The 11,637-nt window shown below is 41.0% G+C and overlaps 1 protein-coding gene across 1 annotated transcript; it reads left to right on the forward strand.

The window, feature by feature from the left end:
* The first annotated feature begins 9,500 nt into the window (after positions 1-9,500).
* On the forward strand, positions 9,501-10,228 carry LOC107770692 (uncharacterized). Its single transcript, XM_016590028.1, has 3 exons — positions 9,501-9,786; positions 9,886-10,070; positions 10,166-10,228. The coding sequence occupies exons 1-3, from the start codon at positions 9,501-9,503 to the stop codon at positions 10,226-10,228; spliced, it is 534 nt and encodes a 177-aa protein (XP_016445514.1).
* The last annotated feature ends 1,409 nt before the right edge of the window (positions 10,229-11,637 follow it).

An 11,637-nucleotide genomic window follows, 5' to 3' on the forward strand; every position in this document is an offset into this window, starting at 1 on the left:
AACACCTTCTCCCGAGTTAACAGAATTCCTTACCTGGATTTTTGTATTCGTAGACCATCAATAAGAGTCAAACTTCCTCGATTCGGAATTTTAAGCCGGTGACTTGAAATACCATAAATTATCCCAAGTGGCGACTCTGAATTTAAGTAAATAATCCCGTTTTGATCATTGTCACTTTAAATGGGAAAACTCTCTTAGGCCCCTCCCGGGGTAGAAAAAGAAGGTGTGACAACCTAGTGCTTTGATACCAACTTGTCACGATCCAAAATCCTAACATGTCGTGATGACGCCAAAGACATTATTAGGCAAGCCCATAATCATATAACAACTACACATATGAATTAAAAACATGATTTAATAAGCCCAACAGTGGAAAGTCTAAAAAATAACTGATAAAAAAACTGTAATTCAACTACAACAATCCCAAAATCCTGGTGTTACCGAGTACATAAGCTACTAAATGTCAACATAGTTTGAAACTCTAGTACAAGTGTCTGAGAAAACTAGAACAATACTTAATGAAATGAAATGAAGGAGAGTCAAGGTCTGCAAGAGTCATGGGAGCTACCTCAAAGTCTCCGTACATGTTCTAGCACTACTCTAGAAATCACTGGGTCTAGATGTACCAGGATCTGCAAATGAAGTGCAGAGTGTAGTATGTGTAAAACTGACCCAATGAACTTAATAAGTAACAAGACTTACCTTGGGTTGAAAGTAGTGACGAGCTCAGAAGGATACAACCCGAATCAAATTAATGACAACACAAATATAACAAATATAATGACAGTAATAAATTAGAATAACTTCCATATTCAGCTCGTTCACAGTATAGAAATTTAGGCATGCTTTTAAGTTCAACAATGTCAGCCCAACACTGATAAAATAGCTAGCATGAGGAATATTATATCTCTATGCCTACATGTCAAATATGCATGTCAATTATAATGTACCACAATGATAATTATAGGTACTCACACTTTCATAGTACTCAATCTGTCTATCTCAATTCACACTCATCACACACAACCACTTTGCATTGTACAAGAGTCTATCATCAGTGCCCCTCACAAAAGTATGTGTATATAAATCATTGTGTCTGCGCTCACTGTTGGTATGTCAGACTCCGTAGGAGCAGATCCTGCCCAAGAGCTAACATAAAGCCTATAAGGCATGCTGCGGCGTGCAACACTATCCACAATAATAAATAAGCCAATAAGGCATACTACGACGTGCTGCCCGATCCATAATAATGATAATAGTAATAAATCCAGTATGGCCTGTTGCGGCGTGTACCCCGATCCATAAATATCAGTCACAATCCGGCTCTCAGGCCCTAACTCAGTCATCAATCTCTCTAGTCTCAAAGGCTCACAAATCTCATATCACTAAGCACAAAACAATGATAACATGATGTAAGAATAAATGATAATATAGACTTAGGTCTGATATGCAAATGAATAAATATGATTGAGTATATAATTGTAGTGTAAGAAAATAACTCAATAGTAGAAATAACCTCAGTGAGTCCCAATAGAATAAGCACATAGCTTGGACATAATTTCTAACATGAATTATAGCTCAATTACTCTACCACGTAGGAATTATAAGAATAAAACAAGACTAGGTAACTATACACCACCACCGAATCAACTGAGTCATAATTACCACGGTGCACTCCCACACGCCTGTCACCTAGCATGTGCATTACCCAACACCAACCATATAATACGTATTCCAAGGATTCATAGCCTCAGTGCCAAGTTAACAAGTGTTACTTACCTCAATGTGTGCAAATCAATGCTTTAACAAACCCTTGCCTTGCGAATCGGCCTCCAAACGACTCGAGTCAAGTCATAAACAACTTAATATAAACAATACAAGCTATAGGAGTCGACACCATACGATAAAGCTAAGTTCTTTAATCAAACTAAAAAAGTCAACCACGAGCTCACGCATCGGAATCCGACAAAATCACAAATATCTAAGTACCCATTCAATAACGAGGCCAACCATACCAAAATCATATAATTTCAACCATAGATCAAACCTCAAATCCCCAAATAATACTCTCCAATATATAGACCACAAATCCCCCAAGTTTCACCTTAAATACACATAATCTAGGTTTAGAAAACAATGGGTATTCAATATTAATGGATAAAAATGACCAAAAGTTGCTTACCTCTTGAAATATAGTGAAATCCATATCCCAAATCGCCCCTAGCCGAGCTTCTAAAGTCCAAAAATAAAATAAATCTCTAACCCTAATCTATATCATTCTCCCTAGCATTCCCGCTTATGCAAGCTCATCAGCCGCATCTGCAGCTCTGCTTTTGCATAAATCCCTTTGCTTCTACAAGAATTCATTAACCTCCCCGACCAACCGCTTCGGCGGCCAAATCCTGCTTCTGCAGGTCTGCTTCAACGGTACAAGCCCCGCACCTATGGGATAGCACTTGCGAAATCCCTCCGCTTCTGCGATCTATTGCTACTGACCAAAATCCGCATCACTGCTAACTTCGTCGTATCTACGGGCTCGCAGATGCAGAAAGGACCTTGCACCTGTGACCACTACCAAACTTCACTCAGGACCGCATCTACGACCCTAAGGCTGCTTCTACGACTCCATACTTACGGCCAAAGCCTTGCATGTGCTGTTGCACCAGAATTGAAACATAGTAAATTTTCCATAAGTCCAAAACTCAATCTGAAATCCATCAGAATCTCACTTGAGGCCCTCGAAACCCCATCCAAACATACCAACACATCCTAAAACATCATACAAGCTTAGTCGAAACCTCAAATCACATCAAACTATATCAAAACACGAATTGCACCTCAATTCAAGCCTATTTAAACTAATGGATTTCCAACTTCTACAATTAATGCCTAAACCTATCGATCAAAATTCGATTGACCTCAAATTTTGCACACAATTCATAAGTGACAAAACGGACCTATTTTGAAATAAAGATTCAAGCCCAGTATCAACAAAGTTAACTTTTGGTCAAACTTTTCAACCTTCCAAACCTTCAACGTTTTAACTTTCTCCAATTCGAGCAAAAATGACCTATAGACCTCCATATCAATATACTGACATACTCCTAGGTCCAAAATTACCATGGAAAGCTATCATAACCATCAAAACTCCATTTTGTAGCCGTTTACACCTAAGTGAACATCCGGTAAAATCTTTTAACTTAAGCTTCCACCTTGGGACTAAGTATCCCTATTCATTTCGAAACATCCCTGGAATAAAAAAAAACTAACTTGACAAGTCACATAACCATAAATAAATATAGAATAAGCAATAAATAGGGGAACATGGATACAATACTCAAATGACCGGCTGAGTTGTTACTTTAAAGTACGGAGGGTGATGCGTACATTTGATTGCTTATTATCATTTATCACATAATGTGAGGTTGATAGTAAAAGTACCAATGGTAATATAGTTCCATTTAATTTATGATATTACATGGCGAGGACAGGAGTACAAGCAGAAGGGTAATTCCATTCCGTTGTTGATTTTATTTGTTTGCTTGATTTCCTGATTGATTATTTAAATTGTTGCATTATTATTGTTTTTTGAAAAAATGTTATTCGGTGAATTTTGTTCTTGTCGTTCTTATCGTACTCCCCTTTTTATATGTCCTCTCTGAGTTAATATTTTAATTATCCTTCTTATTGTTTTGTTACTTCATATACATACATATATATATATATATGCCTATACAGGATTTATGTAGGTATCTTATCATAGCCTCGTCACTACCAATCAGTGCAGGCTCGACACTAACGGAGTATATTGGGTCGGTTGTACTCATGCTATACTTCTACACTTTTTGTGCAGATATTGGTGTTGGTTCAAGCGACGTCCAGTGGTGCTTTTGCTCAGATTCGGTAGTATTGGAGACTTGAGGTATAGCTGTACGATGCCCGTAGCTCAGAAGTCCCCTTTTTTATCCAGTTTTACTGTTTATTTAGTTCCAATCAATTGTACTTTGTTTCAGACTATATATGTAGTATTCTAGTTGCTCATGTACTTTGGAAGGGTTGTGGTTGAAATCGGAATACTTAGTCCCTTAAGTTGGCCTTAAAAGGCTAAGTTTGACTTCGATCAATATTCTGAGTAAACGACCTCGGAATCAGGATTTTACGGTTCTATTAGGTTTGTATGATAATTTCAAACTTGGGTTTATGTTCGGAACGGTTTTGGGATGGCTCGGGAGCATTTTTGTGCCTAATAGTGAAAGTTGGTTCTTTGAAGGTTTTTGAAGTTCGTTTTTGTTTGGAGTAGATTTTTGTGATATCGAGGTCTGAATGGATTTCTAAGACCGGGAATAGTTTTGTAATGTCATTTATGACTTGCATGCAAAATTTGGCGTCATTCCGAGTAGTCTATGTATGATTCGGCACGTTCAGATCAAATTGAAGAACTTGAAGTTCGTAGTTTTTATTCAATTGGTTTGGGGTGTGATTCTTAGTTTTAATGTTGTTTGGTGCATTTCGAGAGTTCGAGCGACTCTATTTTATGATTCTAAACTTGTTGGTATGTTTGGGCAGGGCCTCGGGGGCCTGAGGTGCTAATCGGAGGAGGCTTGGACCAAGTTAGAACTTGGGAGCAATAGCTTAAGCTTCAAGATGATTTCGTAATCGCGCTTGTGCTTGGTGAGCCGCAGGTTCGAGCTCATAGGTGCGAGCCACGAGCCACAGAAGTGAACTAGTGAAGGCTGTCAGTAGTCTAGAAGTTCACCTATGTGTTTCCTTCTTACCATCCAAAAATGCCGCCAGATCGTAATATCGACTTCAGTATCGATTTGGCTCCAGGTACCCAGCCTATATCAATCACATCGTACCGTATGGCTCCGAAAGAGTTGAAGGAGTTAAAGGAGTAGCTTGAGGAGTTGCTAGCAAAGGGGTTCATCAGACCAAGTGTATCAACTTGGGGTGCGCCAGTGTTATTTGTGAAGAAAAAAGATAGGACCATGCACATGTGCATTCATTATCGGCACTTGAACAAAGTTACTATTTAGGACAAGTACCCATTGCCATGTATTGATGATTTCTTTGACTAGTTGCATGGTGCTAGGGTGTTCTCTAAGATCGACTTGAGATCAGGGTACCATCGGTTGAGGATTTGGGACTCGGATGTTCCGAAGACAGCTTTTCATACTAGATATGGACGTTATGAGTTTCTAGTGATGTCCTTTGGCTTGTCTAATGCCCCAGCGGCGTTTATGGATTTGATGAATAGGGTGTTCAGGCCTTATATTAATTCGTTTGTCATAGTCTTCATTGATGACATTTTTATCTACTTGTATAGCATGAGCAGCATTTGAGAGGGGTACTTCAGACCTTGCGGGAATAGCAACTATATGCTAAGTTCACCAAGTGTGAGTTTTGGCTAGATTCGGTGGCATTCTCGGGGCATGTTTATCAAATGAGGGTATTAAGGTGTATTCCAAGATCATGAAGGCAGTTCAGAGTTGGCCTCATCCCACTTCGGCGACTGAGATCAGGAGTTTCTTGGGGTTAGGAGGTTATTATCGTTGGTTTATGGAGGGCTTCTCATCCATTACAGCACCTTTGACTAGATTGACCTAGAAGGGTGCTCCGTCCCGTTGGTACGATGATTGTGAGGAGAGCTTTTAGAAGCTCAAGACAGCTTTGACTACTACACCAGTTCTAGTGTTGCCTTCTGATTTGGGGATGTATACGGTGTATTGCGAAGCTTCACACGTTGGCTTGGGTTGTGTACTGATCCAGGAGGGCGAGTTATTGTATGTTCTTTACGTTAGGTGAAGATTCATGAGAAGAATTACCATATGCACGATCTAGAGTTAGCCACTATTATTCATGCTCTTAATATCTGGAGGTATTATCTTTATGGGGTGTCTTGTGAGGTTTACAATGATCATTGAAGCTTGCAACATCTGTTCAAACAAAGGGAACTCAATTTGAGGCAGCACAGATGTCTTGAGTTACTGAAAGATTATGACATCACCATTCTTTATCATCCATGCAAGGCAAATATGGTCGCGAATGCCTTAAGAATAAAGGAAGAGAGTATGGGTAGCTTGGAAATTATTTCAGTTGAGGAGAGGCCACTAGCTTTGGACATTCAGCCCTTGGCTAAAAGACTTGTGAGGTTGGATATTTTAGAGCCCAACCGAGTTCTTGCATTCGTCGTTGCTCAGTCTTCACTATTAGAGCAGATCAAGGCTCGACAGTTTGATGATCCGCATTTGATAGTTCTCAAAAAGACGGTGCTATAGGGTGGTGCCAAGGAGGTTTCCATCGGCGATGATGGTGTTCTGCGACTCTAGTGTCATATATGTGTTCCTAATGTCGATAACTTGAGAGGGAGGATTCTCGAGGAGGCACACAGTTCTCAGTATTCCATTCATCCAGGTGCTACGAAGATGTATTGCGACCTGAGATAGCATTACTGGTGGTGGCAGATGAAGAAAGACATAGTTGAGTATGTAGCCAGGTGCCTAAATTGTCAGCAAGTTATATAAGAGCACCAGAGGCCAGGCGGTCTACTCCAGCAGATGACTATATCGGGGTGTAAATAAGAGCATATTACTATGGACTTCGTAGTTGGGTTATCGCGGACCTTGGGGATGTTTGATGCAGTTTGGGTCATTATCGACAGGTTGACCAAGTTGGAACACTTCATTCTAGTTGTGACTACGTATACTTCAGAGAGGATGGACCAAGTTTATATTTAGGAGATAGTTCGGTTGCATGGTGCGCCTGTTTCCATCATATCAGATAGAGGCCCTCATTTTACTTTGCATTTTTTGAGAGCTATACAAAGTGAGTTGGGGACCCATGTAGAGCTCAGCACCATATTTCATCCACAGACCAACAGGCAGTCGGAGCAGATAGTTCAAATCCTGGATGACATGATCAGAGCATGTGTGATTGACTTTGAAGGGTAGTGGGATCGATTCTTGCCTTTAGCCGAGTTTGCTTACAATAACAGTTATCGGTCCAACATCGAGATGGATCTATTTGAGGCTTTATATGGTCGACGTCGTTTCCCCATAGTTTGGTTTGAGCCCGGCGAGGCTAAGTTATATGGTACTGATTTAGTAAAGGATGCCTTGGACAAGGTAAAGTTAATTCAGGAGCGACTTCGCACAGCACAGTCCAGACAGAAGAGTTACATGTATCGGAAGGCGCGTGATTTATTATTTATGATGGGTGAGAAGGTTCTCTTGAAAGTCTCGCCGATGAAGGAGATCAAGAGATTCGGAAAGAAGGGCAAGTTGAGCCCAAGGTTTATAGGCCCATTTGAGGTGTTGAGACGAGTTAGGGAAGGTTTCTTATGAGCTTGCCTTACCCCCAGCCTATCAAAAGTTCATCCGATTTCCCACGTGTTTATGCTCCAGAGGTATCATGCTGACTTGTCATATGTGTTGGACTTCAACACGATTTAGTTAGAATAGAGCCTGTGTTATGAGGAGGAGCCAGTTTCCATTGTTGCTAGGCTGGTTCGCCAGTTGAGATCCAAGAGGATTTCCATGGTAAAGGTTCAGTGGAGGGGCTAACCAGTTAAGGAGGGGACTTAGGAGTCCGAGGAGGACATGCGGAGCAGATATCCACACTTATTCAATACTCCAGGCATGATTCTAAACCTGTTTGAGGATAAATATTTTTTTAAGAGGTGGAGAATATAGTGACCCGACCAGTCGTTTTGCTTTATAGAACTCCGTTCCCCTAAATAAGACCTCCCGTACATGCTTTTACTATTTTATGACTTGCAGGGATGCTTAGTTCGGGTTTTGAAATTGTTCGGGTTGAAATCGGAACACTTGGTTCTTTTAGTTGGCCCTAAAAGACTAAGTTTGACTTCGGTCAACATTTTGAGTAAATGACCTCAGAATCAGGATTTGATGGCTCTAATAGGTTCATTTGATGATTTCGACTTGGGCATATGTTCAAATCAGGTTTTGGATTACCCGGAAGCGTTTTGGAGCCTAATAGTGAAAGTTAGTTCTTTGAAGGTTTTTGACTTTGAATTTGGTTTACAGTAGATTTTTGTTATATGCAAGTCCGAATGGGATTCCGAGACCATGAATAGTTCTGTAATGTTATTTAAGACTTGCATGCAAAATTTGGCATCATTCCGAGTAGTCTAAGTGAATCATTGAATTCAAATCCACATTGCACTTCTCCAGATATCTTTGTTGCTTGTTGTGGTATATATATAATTTTAGATTAATCTCCAGCGAACTCTTTAGAGGCGATATCCCCTTTTCCTGCGAATTTGAATTCCAAACCGTTCCCAATTCAAAAGTTGCTCCATCATTTTTTTTTCAAGAACCTCATTGAGAGTTCTTTTGAAAGATTGGTATTTAATATTTGTCTGATAGAAATCAATTCTCGTCCTTTAATCTCATCACCACGGTAATTTTTTCGCAAGTATTCTTGATCAATATTTCATTTTATAAGCTTTATTTTCTGAATATCATTTTTTTACATTTGATTTTTGCGTTTGTATCAGAATATTTGTTCTTGTTCTGAAATTTCAAAAATTGGTAAGAAAAGATACACACTGATTGAGATTGTGATATTTTAACGTGAACAATCAACAAGAATATCTGAGATTTTGAAAACTAAAACAACACTCTTCGTCGGCGACGAACTTGCTTCTCTCCATCTCCCTTTTCTCCGGCGAAATCTATTCCTAGGGAATTTCTTGGAGACTTTGCAAAATCTATGGTCTGTAGATCTTTGGCTTCGAAACCTTCTTTAAAATTGCATACTAACATCTACGAATAAGACTTTTTTGCTTACATTCAAAACTATTTCCTTTTCGTAATTTCTGAATTCACTCCAAGTTTTGAGAATATACTCCGATAATCGGAGCCTTATTGAAATAGTTAGTCTCTCTGTTTAATCTTATTCTCTAAATAGTTTAGTATCCTTTTTGTTCTTTAATTAAAGTACTATTTAAATTACCTTTTTGACAAAAAATATTTTAAAGTTATGATTATCGAATTAAGATTTTTCGACTACTACTGCGATTGCTATATTTCGGCAAACAAAGTTCTCAATTCCTTTCTTCACACGGGTTCCTAGACCAAATATCCCCACTAGTTTTCCACCCTTATTCCCTCTTTTTTTACTTTTCTTTGCTTTTGTTGGGGCTCCACCGGTGGTAGAGGAGGCAACACTTTTTTTGGTTCTTGTATTTCAGGTAATATGTGGTGGCTATTGGAGACGAACGAGGAGCGGGCGCGCATCATAGGAGGGCTGCTAGGTGCCGCATCAGTGTCGTGTACACCAGAGACAACTTCCAAGTTCTTTACCTACCGTTTTCCTATTCTCCTTCCCCTCGCGTCAGTTAAATTGCTGCCTTTTAGTTCGCCTTAGTGTTAGCTTTCTATTAACTTCAACTTGTTTTCTCCTAGTCTGGTCTGTTTGCCTAGTGTGTATGAGTGATTCTCCTTAGTTTGTTATAGGTATAGTGGTTGTAGTATGGGATGGTAGAGCAAGGTCATATCCTTGGGAAGGCTAGGGGCGGAACGGGAGGTAGGGCAGGGTCAGGGGGTGGGATGGGAGACAAGGGAGGTAAAGGGCACAAGGGTGCCTGTAGGTTGAGAATTGGGTCATGGAACATAGGTACATTGGCGAGTAAGTTTATAGAGTTGGCGAGGATTCTAGAGAAGGGGAAGGTAAATATAGCAAGTTTTCAAGAGACTCGATGGGTAGGATCGAGGGCGAGAAATGTAGACGAGTATAAGTTGTGGTACTCTGGAGTCCTAAATGGTAAGAATGGTGTAGGCATTTTTGTGGATAGGGAACTTAGAGAGTCTGTGATAGAGGTTAGGTAGGTGAATAATAGGTTAATGTCTATTATGTTGTTAGTTGGAGAGTCCACCCTAAATGTTGTTAGTGCGTATGCGCCACAAGCAGGCTTGGATGAGGAGCTCAAGAGGGGCTTCTGGGAGAGGTTGGATGAGATCGTGTGTAGTATTCCGCCTGCTGAGAGGTTATTTATAGAAGGGGATTTTAATGGACATATTGGGTCGACTGCAAGCGACTATGGAAAGGTGCATGGTGGCTTTGGTTTTGGGGATAGGAACGCATGAGGAATATCGCTGTTGGATTTTGCAAGGGCATTTGAGCTTGTGATTGCTAACTCTAGTTTCCCAAAGAGGGAGGAGCATTTGGTTACTTCTCCGAGCATGATGGCAAAGACTCAGATTGACTATCTACTCCTTAGGAGGTGTGACATAGGGTTGTGTAAGGATTGCAATGTTATCCTGGGTGAGACCATCGCGATGCAGCATAGACTCTTGGTGATGGACGTCGGCATTATGATGAAAAGGTAGAAGAGGACTGCACGCGGTTGACCGAGGATCACGTGGGGAGCCTTGACTAAGGATAACACTCAGGAGTTGGACGGGAGGCTATCGGCCGTGGGAGCCTGGAAGAGTAGTGGGGACACGAGCGTTATATGGTCAACCATGGCGGATTATATATTGGAGGCAGCGAGAAAGGTGTTAGGGGTCTCGAAGGGTTTCGCTTGCGAGCACAAAGGCGACTGGTGGTGGAATGAAATGTTCTAAGGTAAAGTGGAAGAGAAGAAGGCGGCATACCTGAAGTTAGTAGGGAGCACATGCGAGGTTGAGAGGAGTGTGAATAGGGAGAGGTATAAAGTAGCTAGGAAGGAGGCGAAAATGGCAGTCACGAGGCTAAGTCTATGGCTTTTAGTCATCTGTACGAGGATCTAGGGGCCAAAGGCAGGGAGAAGAAATTATTCCAGCTGGTTAAGGAGAGGGAGAGGAAGGCTCGGGATCTGGATCAAGTAAGGTGCATCAAAGACGAGGACGGTAGAGTATTGATGGGAGAGGTCCAGATTAAGCAAAGATGGCAAACTTACTTTCATAAACTTCTGAATGATGAAGGGGAGCAGGATATTGTGCTTGGTGAGTTGGGGTGTTCTGAGAGCCATCGCAATTTTGGGTACTGTAGGCGCATCAAGGTCGGGGAGGTCGTGAGAGCTATGTAAAATATGAGCAGGGGTAGAGCTACCGAGCCTAACAATATTCCGGTATAATTTTGGAGGTGTGTGGGTAGAGTAGGTCTGGAGTGGCTAACATGGTTATTTAATGTTGTTTTAAGGATGAAGAGGATGCCAGACGAGTAGAGGTGGAGTACAGGGGTTCCGTTGTACAAGAAAAAAGGTGACATCCAGAGTTGCAATAATTATAGGGGTATCAAACTATTGAGTCATACCATGAAAGTGTGGGAGAGGGTAGTAGAAGCAAGGGTGAGGAGGACGGTGTCTGTATCAGACAACTAGTTCGGTTTCATGTCGGGCCATTCTACTACGGTAGCTATCCACCTTATTAATAGGTTGGTGGAACAGTACATGGATAGGAAGAAGGATCTGCACATGGTATTTATTGATTTGGAGAAAGCATATGACAAGGTTCCTAGAGAGGTTCTTTGGAGATGCCTAGAGGCTAAAGGTGTGTTAATTGCTTACATTAGGGCAATTAAGGACATGTATGATGGAGCTAAAACTCGGGCTAGGATAGTAGGAGGCGACTCCGAGCATTTTTTGGTTGTTATGGGGTTACACCAAGGATCTGCGCTCAGCCCATTCCTGTT

This window comes from Nicotiana tabacum, chromosome 7 (genome assembly GCF_000715075.1).
Source record: "Nicotiana tabacum cultivar K326 chromosome 7, ASM71507v2, whole genome shotgun sequence".
Classification (NCBI taxonomy): domain Eukaryota; kingdom Viridiplantae; phylum Streptophyta; class Magnoliopsida; order Solanales; family Solanaceae; genus Nicotiana; species Nicotiana tabacum.

Excerpts from the sequence above, each read along its gene's own strand:
- LOC107770692 (XM_016590028.1), top strand. The coding sequence starts at position 9,501 with ATGGTAGAGCAAGGTCATATCCTTGGGAAGGCTAGGGGCGGAACGGGA. Across the intron at positions 9,787-9,885 it reads GTACTCTGGAGTCCTAAATG|TTGGAGAGTCCACCCTAAAT; the intron begins GTAAGAATGGTG and ends TTATGTTGTTAG. Across the intron at positions 10,071-10,165 it reads CTGCAAGCGACTATGGAAAG|TTTCCCAAAGAGGGAGGAGC; the intron begins GTGCATGGTGGC and ends TGCTAACTCTAG.